The sequence below is a fragment of the Pyrgilauda ruficollis genome, unplaced genomic scaffold (assembly GCF_017590135.1).
Source record: "Pyrgilauda ruficollis isolate IOZ18807 unplaced genomic scaffold, ASM1759013v1 scaffold24, whole genome shotgun sequence".
Lineage (NCBI taxonomy): Eukaryota > Metazoa > Chordata > Aves > Passeriformes > Passeridae > Pyrgilauda > Pyrgilauda ruficollis.
Window position 1 is genome coordinate 18,572,236 of NW_024523648.1, and position 16,285 is coordinate 18,588,520.

Sequence of the window (16,285 nt, forward strand, 5' to 3'; positions counted from 1 at the left end):
AAAGGAAAATCAATTACCAAAATGAAAGATTAGATTTCAAAGTAGATATTTGCGTCAAAGAAGCCTTACTAGGACTTCTACAGGTTACTGTGCTGTTCAATGAATATGAGGCGTCAGTGTTCTCAGATAGTGACACCACTTAAAAGCTGACCACAAACACATATAAAGGGATCTCTCAAATATTCAGTGTCAATACATGCAAAGTAGATGGGGAAAAAAAGAACCCAGACCGTAAAAGTCCTGTGATGCATACAGAATTAGCGACTGCTGCCCTGAAAAGACACTGGGATTTTTTGCATAGCTCCCTGAAAACCTAAGCTCAAAAATTAGCAGCAGTGAAGGGCAAACAAAATATCAGCAACGACACAGAAAAAAACAGAGCCTGAAAGAAGATGATGTGACCTCTTGGCACAGGCACATGGTGCACAAAGATCTTGAAAGCAGCATGCAGCGCCAGTCAGTCACCTCCTTGGCAAAGAGAAGAAAGAATCATGGGCTGTAGAGTGGTGACAAGGAAAAATCAAAAGAACAGATAACATGTATGAAGGCTGTTCCAAATAAACTTTTCAGTTTGAAGCGTACCACTGCAATAAGATAAGAGACCTACAAAAATTACATAATGAGTGGTCAATGCCACTCACCTTAGCTTTTTATTTTATGATTATCTACAGAGACAATCAGGTACAAAGCTAGATAGATCTCCACTTGGTCTAATATAACATATAGTTTTAATTGATTTTTTAAAAAAGACCGATAAAAATACAGTTATAGGTACACTGAATGTTAAAAAAAGTTGTACCTACTTTTCTTGAAATTATACTAAGTCCCCATTTTAACGACCTTGTATTGAAATTGTTAGTAGCTATATACATATTAATGACATTAATTTTTGGATGAAAAGTTTTTGTATGTATAAATGTCTAACCCAAGTCTAACAAATGCATGAAAAATCACAAACTGTTGTGGCAAACATCCTTTTCTTTTAAACCTTTTCATGTAATAAAAAAATATGTAACTGTATTATTGGAAGTTCTTAATTAATAGGGATTTATTAATTTTAATAATGCTAGAACCTCTATGTAGTTCAGCAATGTATAAGAGTATGACCAGTGGAAAATACTTCTGCTGTAAAAGAGACACAAGGTGCTCTTTTTTTCCCTCCTGCCACCCAATTTATGCATGGTACTAATGCTAACAGCACACATTTTGTTGCCTTTATGCTAAGAATTTTGTAATCATCCCTCTTCTAAGTGAGTATACAGTTCACAAACAAGAAATAACAGTACAGGATTTTTTTTGTTTCTTTTGGGAGAAAAGAATGTTCCTGAAACTTTTCTCTAACTTTCGAAGCTAGATCAGACTTGCAAGAAAAAACCCATGGTTTCAACTGAAACAACAGACAATGCAGTTACATTTTCTTACAAAACTTCTCTATTAAATTGCATTCATATGTTCTTAACAACAACAAAAATCTTTAATTATCCAAACTGTCCAATGTGGCAGTAATTAGTCAATGCTTATTCAAATATTGTGAAGAAAACTCAATATTATTTTCCTCATTTAAACCACTCAACTTATGTTCTTTAAAATGCATTTTTTATTATAGAAAAAAAATTATAACTTTATAAATTTGTTTTTAAGTGTAAATGTCATATGACACGAAAGATTAATTTCCTTTCTTGATTATACTAATATTTCTGTCCTTCATTTTCTTGATTTACTATACATATATTAAAAGAAAATAAAAATTGAAGTTGTATTTTTCCCGTAACAGCTGTTGCTATGGCTTTATTGACCTCTGGTCGCTGTAAACTAAGTTTCAGAAAATCCTAGAAGATAGAAAGAGGACTAGAGGCATGCTTTAAATACTCAGGGCTAGTTTTCAGGACCTTTACCCACAGCTCAGGGGTTTATGTCACATCCACTGGAAACTCCACTGCAAACTCCAGCTGTCCCCAAGGACTTTTGTTGTCCTTCGTCCCCAACTGCATCTGACAGGAACGGCCAGACAAGGGCTCCAAAATCACTGCTCAATACAGAACACCAGGGGTATAGTAACAGTGTCAAAGCAATAGAAACATCTGCAGTAATACATATGTGTGACGCTCTAATTTAACTCTAGCCTGTATTCTATGAAGTAATTTTGTGTATTCCTTTGTTTTCCTTCCCAATAATTTCCCAATAATAGCTTGTAAAGTAATTATAAGTGAATAAAACGTGTAAGCATACAATCTAACAGCAGGCATAATGTAATGAATATGGTAGTATATAGTCAAGAAGAAATAGAGAAATAAGACTCAGAATTATGGTGTGAAGTTTTCAGGAAGTGCTAGTACACTAGACAAAAAACTGCTGAATCAAACCAATCTGTACTTGGGTGTGTCTCTGAAGAATCTAAATAGGTGGTGGAAAGGCTATCAGAGGGGAAGTTTAAACCGTAATCTGTTAAGGTTTTGGGTATTTGCACACACAATATTTGTTTAGGAAAAAAGAGAAACATTTAAACAATTTCAATAAACCTGAAGTGACAGGTAAAGTTTCAGACTTTGTAATTAACCTGCACTGATTGCAATAATTTTATTATTAATTTAATAAAGAAATACAGACTTGCCACCTAACAGAAAAAAGGTTTGCATATCGTCCTACAGCCAACATTTCCCCCCATAACTTAAATGGACAGAAATAACAAATTTGGGCAGCAGGTTTACTTATAACAGTGGCCAGATAACTTGATCCAATCATGTATTGTTTTGTCCTCATAACTTGTTTAATCAGTAAGATGTCTTTTAGGAAGGTACTGAAATATTTGTGAAGAATGGGTATTATAAGTTTCAAATGATTGTGCTTGTCACACATATTGTTAGGATAAATAATGCTCAGATCACCTCTGGACTCTCTATAAAGTGAACTAATCCTGAGTCTTATTTTCCAGATGTTCAGTCATTCTTTCCTGATTGCTTTCCATTTAGAGCATCTCTTGGACCTAGACTACGTGATAGTTCAATACATTAATAATTCCTGCTCAGAGCATTGAAATAATGCAGTGTAAGAGACATTTTATCATCCTTCTCTAGTGAAATCATTTAGTTAAACCTCTGACAAAGTCTCTCCTTGCTCATCATTTCTACATGTCAGTGTGAGTGGTCAAGTAAGAAAACAAACCCAAGATTTTCTCTTGTTCTTTTGTCACTAATAGTCAAATACTAAGAATAAACATTTATTTTTCTTCCTAACATTTAAAGTATGTTCACTTCCTGCACATCTGTCTTGAATTCAGGGCAGAAGATATGTTTGTTGTTCAAAGTTGTACTGCTGTTAGCAGAACAAACTCTGCTGCAGATACATCTTCCAGTAAAATAAGCTCAAGTCCAGGGTTGGTTTTTACCAGCTGTTAGGTGAATCTTCCTGCCCTTTCTGTAATTATTTTTCCTAATTCATTCTTTTTTGAGACCTGTAATAGGCAGTGTCTTGGCCTTCCCTTTCTTTTCCCCCCTGCAGATATCAGAGTGGGACAGGTAGTTCCATCAAATTCTGCAGACTACCACTGTCTCAGAGAGAGGGGAAAAAATGACTTATTAAATGAAGAAAATGAAAAGTCATCCAGAATTCAGAGGCATAAATCTTCAAACTACTTCCAAAAGAGCCAGGGCAACCACGAGGTGCTACGTAAACTTTTACAGAAAAATAGTTAAGAGTATTGTAGCAACACAGTCCCTGGAGTGACAAACCTTGTTGAGAGAAACTTAATCAATTGGAAAAGATAACAGACAACTTCAAAAGACAAAGAACTGCGTATGCCATTTTTGAGAAGCTTTTGCTTTCAACATTTACAAGGCATGCTTAGAACTAAGACAATTTTCATGTGCCAAGGAATAATTTCCATACATGTAATAAATACTAGATTAAAATTTCACTGTGTAATAAATTTAATATTTAGGTGCACAAAATACCAAAATTGCCTTTTTTCCTGGCTGACATCTTCAGTTTAATTCTTTCCTTCTATTTTTATACACATACAGAACTTTTTACTGTTCTTACTGCACTTATTACTAGTTATAAACACAGAGGAAGATAGACTGTTTCTTTATAAGTAAGGGGACTGGGGAAGGCACTGACAAACTTTTTATCTGCACCATGGCTGCAACGTCAAACAGTTGCTATATTTCAAGTGCTGACAGACAGCTTGAACAAAGATACCTTATTTACAAGACACGGTCCCTAAATGCAGGCACAGGCTTAACGTGTAATTATATTTTAATGTATAGTGTGTTCATCATAGGTTACTCTATACAGTTAGACCAGAATCTTGTGCCCTAATCTGCGAACACTTTGCATCTCTGAAATGTTAAGAAATGCTCCTCCCCTCCCCAAAATGTTAACGTTAAACCCCAAGTCTTTTCTCTAGGAAGAAAATCTGAACTATAAAGGAAAAAGAGGTAAGAAGTGCTTGTTTGGCATTTCTCAAGTGCCATATCATGCAGCCAAATACAGCAATATTTCCAGTGGGAACATAATGCTGGATAAAGGATATTTGTGGTGTAGTGAAAATACAAAAGCAAGCAAAATGCCTGGATAAAGTGTTTTGCATAGTTGATAGATGATTGCAAAAAACCCCAGGCATCAGTAAGACCTTGCGTGAAATCAGAGAAACCACGAGTAGTACTCATTTTTGTACTAATAACAGAGAAAGGGCACTGCAGCTAAAGAGACCAAAATTTCTTACAGTTCTAGCCTTGCCTGCATAAAATAGATGGAGTTCTGTTAGGAATTAGAATCTACTAAAAAAAATCCCCACAACAAAAATTAACCAAGCAAACTTTGAAGCACTGCTAAAAAGACACACTAGAGTACAGAATAAATGTGCTCTGATTATTACAACTAATGCATCCACACTGTAAAAATATTTTAAAAGCAGACAGGTTCTGGGCATGTGTCTTACTAAACCTATTTCCAAAGCTGGAAGCAGACAAATGCAATTCTGCAAGCAGACACTTAACAACCATATAATAAAAGAAAACTATTTAAGATGTATTGCAATATACTATCTTCTATTAAATGTCACATCTGATCAGATATGCAGACCATATTCTTGCAGACAATATGTCATCTATATTTTGTATCTTAAAAAGCAAATAAAACTACACCAAAAACATCAACCAAAGAACAAAAATTTAAGACATGAAATACAACATTTCACCAGGTCTCAAGCTATTTTAAAGTCTTTATCTAAAGACAATCTGATTTAAAACTTAAAATCCTAAATTTATTAGGTGGTTTATTACCCAGCATAATTGTTTTTCTTTCTGTTCATGTAGACCTTCAAAATTTTTCAAAGGCACCAGAAAAATACAACACAGTAAGTAGCATGCAAAACAAGAAACACACTCAGCACTGAAAGTTTTTCTCTCCTTCTGGGTGCCTTTCTGAGGCCAGTAAAAAAAACCAAAAACAAAAACTTTTTTGTGATTTCCATAAACACTGCATCCTAAAAATATGCTTTATGTTTGATATAGGAAATATTTACAAGAAAGCTATAAGTTACCTGGTACTAGAAATTGTCAGGAGGAGGGTGGGGGAAAGTTTAATTTGACTGCATTCCTTATTTATGAAAAACAATTGCTTGTAATGTACTGAGACATGTGTAAATTTATATGTCAGTGTACATCAAACATGGAAAAACCTCAAGACCACTACTAAGAGGCCTACCCCTGGGCTAGGGGATAAAAAACACTGATCACATTTTTTACTGTAAACATTGTCATACAGCTTAAATATTAAAGATGCAAATACATCAACTGACTATTTTTGTTAGTGCAGGCACTCAATCATTATTTGAATTTTTGTTAATATATTTTTGTTAGTATGTTCAAATTGCAGCAGAAAATCCTAGATGTTATACCACTCAAAAATATGTAAAACCTTTATTTTTAGTAAAGAATTAACAGTATTGCATACGTAAAGGTAAAGCTGCATACTTGGGGTTTTGATTCTATAATTTCTACATGGGCTCTATGGTTAGATCACTCAGAGACCTCTTCATGGAGTGACTCATGCCAGAAATACTTCTGGGCAATATCTCTATTTTCCTTGCCCCCACCATGCAAATATTTCCTGCTCATCACCACAGTTTCTCCATGCCTATTTTATGTTCTTAAAAAAAAGGAAAAATAAAAAAATAAAGGACTTCTAGCACCAACCATTTCACAAATTCCCCCACCATAAAAAAGTTTTCTTGTGTTTGTTTAATCACTTCTGCACAGCAAGAGAATAAAAGAACTATTAAATTCCCTTTTGCAAAGACCTGGTTTTAGAAAACAGCTATTGAAAGAGGAATATACAAAATCTGCACACAGTTCTTAGATGATCATGTGTGCTTAATATCGTAATAGGATAAAGGTTAAGAATAATATTGTTTGACCCCTTCAACTACTGACATTCATGCCATGTTATTGTTAGTGTTGCATGTTAAGCAAGCAAATTTTCAATGAACTTGTGTTGGCTTTACCACAGACACAGATGTTAGGCGGACTCCTTTTTTCATAAGGTTCTCATTATTAACTGAAACCAAGTTGAATATTTGACTGAAGGAAAGGACCATATCATTGTTTTCAGATTTTGCTCTATGACTTAACTGAACTACATCTGCCAGCTTTGGAAATACCAAGTACTTCTTGGCGCCAGCACTGGCGCCTTGCTCTATGACTACCATCTTAAGTGCTTCAGCTTGAGGAAGTCTAGTAACCATCAAAACAGTTTAATAAAACCTTAAAACTGTGATTACAAGTTACTCACTAGCTGACAGAGTGCTCTCAAATTTGTTCTATTTATGAATAATTTCGCAAAATAAGCAAATCATAGTAAACTGAATGCATGGCCGTAAATATGTAGCCTAGAAAGTTCACAAGATGTTTTTATGATTTATGAAGTCTGTGTTATACTTGAAACCACATTTATTTAATAGATAGGCTGGCACTTCACAGGATAATTCAATCTGCTTCAAATCTATCCAAAGCCTTTGGGAAACATAAGGGATGCTCTGAATATAAATGCAATTCCACTTTTCACCTTTTTGCACTACTGTCTCTTATCATAAATGTGAAAAGTATTACACTCCCCTAGAAAATCTCGCTTTGTAAAAAATGCTGTTGAAGATGAAAGAACGCCACAGTTTGTGCTAACCCAAATATAGGAACTATTTTATAAAACAAATAAATTAAACACTATAATTAACTTTTCTGGATATGTCCCAAGGTTATCTGAATTAAAATAAACAACACATTCATTCTTCCTCAAAAAGACCAAAAATCAAAGTGTCTATATTATATACCACTTATACAGCTGATGCTGAAAGGGGAATATAAGTGCCAGAGCAAGCTATTTTCAGAAAAAAATAGTGTAAAAAAGGCCTCATACTAATTTATTTTATATATACAAAGATGTAAATATTTAGCATTTCCAGATAATTAATTATGTGTTCTGAGAATAATCAATAGTTATTTCACTTACCATGCTGAATGTCCTTCATGTCTAAATGAAGACTAGACATTAATATTCCAACAGCTTGAGATCTTTTGTTACTTAACAACTTGACAACCTGCCAAAAGAAATGCAAGTATTATTATATTATGCAGGATAATATACAAGATATTTTACATTACTAACAACATTTTCAAATAATAGTTCTTTGTAGTCCATATACATATCCAAAAATGAGCAAATTTATTATTCTTAAAGTTTGCTTCTGCTGTATAAACCCATTACGAGTGTATGTAACTTTATCACCTAGTTGAATTTAATTCCAAAAGGTTCCCCTAGTCTTCCTTCTTAATTAGAAAATACACTCTACTTCACACTGATGTTACCAAGCGTATGAAACACACTGTCAAATAAAAAAAATTCCAACTGTGTCTATCTTGGAATTGCTTTGGTTTCCAAAACCACACAATGATTTCCATCTTTGATGTAAGTTAAAACTGTGAGAATTTGTATTTTATTTGAATGTTTGACGTAGCAGGCGCCAATATGAATTTTATTTTAAAATGAAAATAACCACGTACACGTTGGGGTTTTCTTTGATCACTTTAAGGATTATAAAAGGTCATAAAGCTTTTTCATTTTCAAAATAGAAAAAAATAAAAAACCAAAATGAAGCCATCAAAGTGTCTTGCTTTAGGGGGTTAAAATCAGTGACTAAATAATTTAGACTTTCATACGTGTTGGTTTTGCAAGCATAAGAGCAGCATGTAATTCACAGACTATGTTACAAAGGACTCTAAGTTGTTTGAATTAAACTTGATGTAAATTTCATATCATTGTTAGGAGAAACAAGTAATGCCAGAAAAGGACTCTCTGTATCTGTAAAATGACATAATTCTAGATAAAATAATTTTCAATGCCAGGATTCAAACATTGCATAGAAGAAAGAGGTTAATATTTACTCTACATAGGTTGCTGAGTTTTACACTGTACTAATCACACTGATGAAAACCTTTGTGAGTCACTTGGAGGAAAAAAAGACAGATAATTAAAACTGTTAGTTCATGTCAGGAAGCATATACATATTCTTAAAGTTGCAGTGCTACTGTTGTAGCACCAGGAGGCTGTATCATCTACAGGCCACACTGGCAAAACTATTTAAAAATTAATTAGCAGAAAGGAGATTAGAAAAAGTAGAATTACGTTAGCCAGAGTAAAGAATTTAATGATCCAATTCACATCTTAAAAGCTCAAAAATGTACTCAGAAGATGTTTGCCCTGTGATTCACTGATTCATTGCCAAATTTGATTCACTGATATTTTCAGATACAGGTCTGTACACTGACGTTTGAACAGCAGAAGCGAAGGAAAAACCTGACCCTGAACTCTGCCATTGGAACTACTTCGGAAAGGAAACTTGAGAAACTCACTGTACTTACAGTGTAGGTTTTCTGAGGATGTGGTTGGCTGGCCAACTGTTTAATTTTATTTTTTCCCTTCTTAAATCTTCATAACCATTGATTATAAAGATATTTTATCCCACTTTTCTCACAGATGCCAAACTAGCTGCAGTGGAGTGAAAATACAGCTGTAGAAGCCCTGAAGATAAGGGACTAATGTCTGTGTCTCAAACATGAACAGCCAGATCACTGTGCTGCCAACCGAGGACCCTTGGTAATAACATGCTGTGAGAAGTAACAGGATGTGGCTGAAGAAGGGGGCCTTACAGGGGCAGGGCAGCAATTTTTTGTGGGACAGAAATCCTTGTTCTAGCTCCTGGAGATAAGCACAGCATGGTACAGTGCACGTGCAGGAATGAGGTCAGGAAAAAGGATTGCTGACCAAAAGCCAACCCAGTAGAGGGGGATCAAGACACCAGAGAACCCCCAAAGCCCTCCAACCCAATTCCAGAAAGGTCTAGAGGAATGAACTGTGCAGGATAACTGGTTTGCATAGAAAGCAAGAAACTTATCTCCAGGGCAGGGAAATCTTATCTATAGTAAGTACCCCCATGAAGCTCAGGTATACATGCTCCAGGACTCTGGACATCCCATTAGTTGGATCGACACTGGGGCAAGGACGGGTGATCTTTCTCCCTCCCTCTCTCTAGTTTGTCTCACTCACTCTACCTCTTTATTCAAAGCCCACCACTGTGTGCTTATACTGGAATATAAGGGAATAGCATATCAATTTCCGTGACTAGTGTATAATTTGGTAATAAAACTCTGTAAGCTTCTACAGACCTTTTGACTTTTGTCATTCCTTTTTCACCATGAGCATCTGCAAACTTGTGTGTTCCTTTCCCTTTTGGGGTGGGATGTCTCAACAGCAAAAATACTGCTCATTAACAGAAAATTTTAACATTGGAAAACAAGTATATCATAACTGATGTTCACAAGGTTAAAGATCTAAATTCAAGGCATGGCTACTCACATCACCTATCAAAAATTACCAAGAAATTCCTGTGTAACTTTTTAATCCATTTAATATACTATTTGGAATTTAAAACTAGGATACGATGGTCAGATTTCTTTGGAATTCAAATGTAAAACTAATGTAATTCAGAAAAATACAATTAGGATAACCTGCAGTAGTCTTCTAATAGGCTATAATCAGTCTAAGTATTTTTTAATGGAACAAAATTTAATTCAAGCCTGGAACTGAGTTAAAGCTGTGTCAATATGAGATTTTCTTCTTGTAAAGAGAAGCTGTTATTGATTTATTTTTTTGCAGCTACAAAAGGATTACAAAATAAAGTAGATCTTGGGTAGCAAGGTATAGATCAAATCTTTTTATCAATTAAGTTCCAATTTGTAATAGAACCAAACAAGTATTTTCCATTCTATCAAAAAAAAAAAAAAAAAATAGTGTGTACAAAATTTCAAATTAACAGAATTTCTTCAACTGATGTTGCTACCAAAACATACTTGCAGGAAAGGCAACAATATAGTATGTTACATGAAAAAAGTTCAAAAACTTCCCCTAAAGTTGTGTATTCCAAAAACATTGAAAAGACTGAATTTGGTAATGAAGATGTTGGGGGAACTGTTGCTTTCAGTTCCTATTGTTATCACTTAACTCCAAAATATCTTGTATTAATAGTATAACTAACTTGCTGGTGCCAGCATATAGTGGGAGTCCTTTGTTGCCTCTATTTTGAACTAGAAAACTATCCCAAAGCCGACAAATAAAGTGAATTAAAAATCAAATGCAAACTAATCTCAAAAGTGCTGTCAGGAAACAATAGTCACACAAAATGGCAAGAGCTCATCAGAAGTAAGCTAGTACGTTTGCTGTCCCTCACATTCTGCAAAAATGGAGTAGAAATGGAATTGATGGATACTAACATAGGATACTGTGTTATTAAGGAGTAAAACAAAACAAAAGAAGAAAATCAAGAATAAAATAGCTTATGGGTTGGAGTCTGATCTTGGGACTATCCCACATCTAATTCTTCACCCATGTGCTATTATATTTTCTTCAAATTGTGAAATCAGAGTTTCTATCTTCCATCAGAATTCTAGAGCTCAGAGTTACTAAGATCAGGCTTACAAATACAACAAGAGGATCAACACTAGGGAAAAAATAAGCAAATAAATTAAGTATGCTGTCATGCAGGCTAGAACATGATTCCTGTCCAGGGCGCAGGACCAGACTTAGAGACCTACTAGATCCTTTGAAGTCCTGGCATAAAAGTCAGCAGGAAAAAGAAGCTGCTTTTTCTGAAAGTGAGATAATTAGTTGCTGAGTGCCACATCTTGACAGTGATTAGAAGCAAAACAAAACAAACAAAAAAAAACCACTGTCCACATGAAGAATAAGTTATCTTTGCTGCCAAAATTCTGAACGATGATGATATCAAAAGGGTGACAAAGAGCATGACTGTCAGGTGAATGGGTGCAGAACAGCAATAGATAAAGCAGTTTCACATAGCAGCTACCAACTTTCCCTGGTTTTATTTAAAATGTAGGGTTTATGTCAACTTTTATACTAATCTCTATTATGCTGTTCATTCCCATTTCAGTCAATTGCATGAATACTAGAGTTTCCTCCAATAGAATGGATGTAACAATACAACACTAATTCAGAAAATATGAATATTAGCATAAATGCCTAAAGCAATTCCCACATTTAAAAGTAAAACAATAAAATAAATCAGCTGCATAGTCTAGGCCTACAGGCTACAGACAAGTGACGCCATTTAAAGGCAGAACAACAAAAGTTCGATAAATCCAATCTCTGCAAGATCTAAAGCCTCAGACACAATACACAGCTCCTTTTTAGTCTGGATTCTGGAACTCTGTTTTAAACAAATTTTAAAAAAAATAAATAAAAAGGAAGCTAGAGATATTATCTGCAGCCTGAAGTCTAGGACAAACTTTCTAATTCTTGAGTGGTCCTCATTGTTGAGCATTAACAAACTACACGTCAAATTTGTTCCTGATTCTTTAACACAAGCAAAAACAGTCAAAGAGATATATAGTGAAAGGTAATGCAAGACAGATGTTTGATAAGAACCCCAAAGCAAAAATTATGATGATTCCTTTTCCCCAGAATAATATTTAGTTAATGCATGGAATTTTTCAATGATTCTTGCTTTCTATTTCTGATTTTGAGCATTTAGAAAAATTATCCCAAAGTTCTCACTGGTTAAGAAAAACTGCTGTACATAACACAAAGTCACACCTAGGAAACCCCACTTTACCAAGACCTATCACTCATACATGTGGCAGGGAAGAGGCAGAAACAATAAAGTTCCAAATCAAACGTTAAGGGACAGGATCAGGGCAGTAATGCAGTCACCTTCTCACCAGGCAACATGACAACAAGTCTTTTCTGCAGATTCAAGTATTCCAAGTGTAAAATGGGCAATCACAGAAGTGGACCCATCATATCTTTCCCATGTATATCCTTCTTATAGGTATAACAGAATAATATACTCTTACAGGTGGGGGATTTTTATGTGTGTTGTGCATTTTAGTTCATCTTTTGTTTGCCTTATTTTAAAGGTAAATTCAGAAGTAAATTCTGGCTAGTAATGGCAACTGTGAGAGTGGAAACAGGGACTATTTCAAGTAGTGTGGTCACTTTGGTGTAATAGGAGATCAAAAATTTTCCTTAATATCTACAAAATACCCCTCACCCCCCAAAACCAACACCTGGTCTCAGTTGTCTAACCATGCTGATGGCACGTAATGATTTAGCTGAACTCACAAAACATCAATAACAAAGCCTAATTTTCAGCATCTCTCTGTCTCCCATTCTAACCAAAATGGAAAATCCCCTCTGGAAACGAGCTAGTTTCTTTACCCACTGAAGAATTTCATAATCTATATCTTTCTCTTTCTCATATAGTTTTACATGTAAGTTGTTGACATGTTATGGAAATTGGCGAAGTCAAGCAGCCATGTCTGAAACTTTATGCTTGAGGGTAGCGATGAAACATAATATTTACTTTTTGTACATTTTCTCAAAGCTTTTACCAATATGGATGAGAAACAATTAATGCTCTTTTGTGCAGTTTTAGCACTAAAATAGCACTGTTTGAAATTAACATAATAAAAATATTACTGTAGGAGTAATCCTTTACTAAGAGATTGTTACCCCAGTTAATATTCACAATTGATGACATTAGGTGAGAAAAATACTTAGAGTGCTTAAATTCAGTTAAAAATTAGTTAAGTTGGATAAGCATTGCGTTCCTCAACAGGAGGCTGAGCAATAGTAAAATGTCCCTTACTGAAAAATAAGAACCACATTCTAACTCTAAAGACTGGAGTGGCATTTTATTTCCAGAAGTATTCTCGTCCTTCTTTATGTCCAACTTCAAATTCAAATATCCTGAAATCATAATCTAAACTGTTTCATTGGTACATCATTTATGCACCTAAGGCTTTTGAAACCAAATGAAATTTCAGCAATCTACTATTTATATTCTGGGGTGGAAACAGTGTTTAAAATATTAATGTCAAAAGCTTCATAGTGGACTTTGCACATGAGAAAATCTTTAACATTTTTTTCATTTACGTGATAGATTATAAGCGCATGGTCTGTGATTGAATAGTTCACTGCAGTTACTTCAATAATATTTTCCAAAAGTACAGTTAGAGGGCTAGCAGTAAAATTTTGAAATAACTGTTCAAAAGTTAGGGAAGGAAGTAACCTATGCAAGTCAGCTCAGTCCATTCTATATCCTTATTATGCTGACTGATACCAAGGTTTTCTGATTATGTACCATTTTTCCACCAAACTCATTCAATATACACTGGCAAATGTTTGCCATGCAAGTATATTCTTAATATTGAGAATCAATAAGAGAATTATCATGAGACCATTTTCATGAGCCTTAATCATAAGACTATTTTCTTCCTCCTTTACTAATTACTTGTGTTATAAGTGCTTCAACAACTTCTATAAAGCAATTTCTGACACAGGTAACAGCTTAATTTAATAAGTAATCATTATGGACTGTGCTCATTTCATGCAGATGACACAAGCTATGGAAAGGCTTCTGTGAAAAAGGCTGCCCAGCCACATAATCCAAACTTCTATTGTAACTACATGGCACATCTGAACAAGACACAAGAGCGAGTTTTACCCTCTGCTGGATCAAACATCACAGGTTTGATGAGATTGACAATTTTGTTTAAAGGATCGCCCAGATCAAAAACACCCCAGTTTCACAAAAAGTTTCTGAGTGAAATTGCTTTGCACAGAATAAGAGGTGACACAGAATTCACAGCTAATATGCTCTCTATTTTCAACTGTCGGATCTCCCCAGTTACTCACTCCTTCCCCAGTTACTTTTCTTAATCTTCCTTTGCCTCCCTCTTCTTGGCTCCTGTTTTCCAAACTACCAGTAAAAAGTCAAAGAAAAATCTTCAGGATTATACCTGAAGTCCCTCCTAAGCAACAGGAACAATCCTATAACCTGTAGAGCGTCAAAATTCAAGACACCCTTTATACAGCTAAAAATATACATGTTGTAAAATTTCTCCATAATTCAAGTCTAGGAAACTATGTGGACATAAGCAAAAGCAGACCTTGTTTCCTTTCTTAACATTGGCAAAATGAAGGAGACACAAACTGGGGGAAAAACCCAGCCCAACAAAACTTGCAGTCTAAAGAGCTAAATTTTGGTAACGTTATAACAGGGACTTCTAATGAAAGTCAGACCACTTTAATAGGTAGTAATGGCAGCCCCACCTACAATATAGCCTATAAAGGACTTTCTTTGAAGATTTAGTAGGCATTCCCGTTAAGTGAGCCTGCACACATTTACAGCAGCTGAGAATTTGATATATATGCATTAACAGAGCAAAATAAATCATAGTTTGTGCCATAGCACCAAATAAGAGGTGGTAAGAATAAAATCAGCTGCATTCACAAATAAATAATAACACTTCATTCTTTCTCTTTCTTTAATGTTCTGGAATGGATTTTAGTGAAGCCTTCATTCAATGCTACGAGTAGTATTGATTTTTTTAAAGCTTTATAGATTTATATTGTATTACTTGCAGATGATCATGCTGAGAAAAAAAAATTACAACCAATAGTTGGGTAGGGTGAAATTGACTCATTCATTAACAAAAAAAAAAAAAAAAAACCCAATCAACCCAGAGCAATAAGAATAATTTTGCCACTTAAAAAGTACTCACTATTCAGAAATAATTATATAGTTCATTGCTATGTACATATACAACAAACATGCATACACTCCCTGGCTTAGACAATGAAAGCCCTGTGTGCAGAACAGCAGTGTACTTCAAAGTCATTAATCTTTCACCCACTAAAACATCCCAAAACTATCAAATCTTTCTACAGATTAGCTGGAATTCTCCCTCCTGACATGTGCAAAAATACATTTTTATTTCAGCTTGCAATAAAACCAGTTTTATTAAATTCATATGTTTATACAGAGTACCAAATACTTTATATATTTGAAAGTTATCTGTATGTTTTTTCATTACTACTATTTCCAGTGTAGCCAGTGCTTTACATCCAATCCATCTAAGCAATACATTCACTCAGCAGACCCTGCACATCAACCCAAGGAGCAAAAACAATTGCCAGACAAGAGCTTTTTGGGAAAGCGGCAGAGTGAGAGTCCTGATTCTGTTCTGTACAGTGCTTCTTCATAGTTCAACAGGTGACAAAACACATCTGCTTTGCATAACATGTCCCTGTAAAAATCACTACAGAAACACCATTTGTAAGATCTTTACAACACCCGTAACTATCATAGAAGCCATGTAAGTCAGTAAGCACTTAAACAGCATTTGGTGCTCCCTGTAAAAACCATACTTGTGGAATTACAGCCATGCTTTCCCCAAGTAACTGTTTCTTCTCCTAAACATGGATAGACTTCATTATCCAAGTGTTTACTGCACTATAGATTAAGGGAATTCTAAAATAATGTCCTGCATTCCAAACTGCTGAGATTGTGTACGTGGAATATATTTGTGAAGGTGTTCTATTTCAGTTGTGTTATGGCAATACTCTGAAAAGCCCTAATTGGATTCTCACACATGGGTATTTAACTTGACATCTGCAATAAATGATAGCTCTAACCATAGTGCTAATGAAAGCCTGTTTATCTGTTTAGTCAATCTTTCCTCCCCAGATACAATTCGACAAGCCAGACTTCTCTATTAGACAGTTTCTTTCTGGTTTTGAGAGCAGTACATTTGTTTGATTACCAGAGGAAGAGAAACAGAATTATCTTCTGTGAATTAAGGTGGCTCACAGGAATGTTTGTCCTGGGTGACAGTAACTACTTGATTGCCTTAAACTTGTGTGGAAATTTCTG

At 34.8% G+C, this 16,285-nt stretch overlaps 1 protein-coding gene across 1 annotated transcript in view; it reads right to left on the minus strand.

Moving 5' to 3' along the window:
• Window positions 1-16,285, minus strand: part of FMN2 (formin 2) — a 152,665-nt gene that overhangs the window by 82,306 nt on the left and 54,074 nt on the right. Inside the window, exon 7 of the mRNA XM_041469982.1 lies at window positions 7,507-7,594. Coding sequence (XP_041325916.1) covers window positions 7,507-7,594 — 88 coding nt within the window. The remainder of the gene's footprint in view (window positions 1-7,506; window positions 7,595-16,285) is intronic.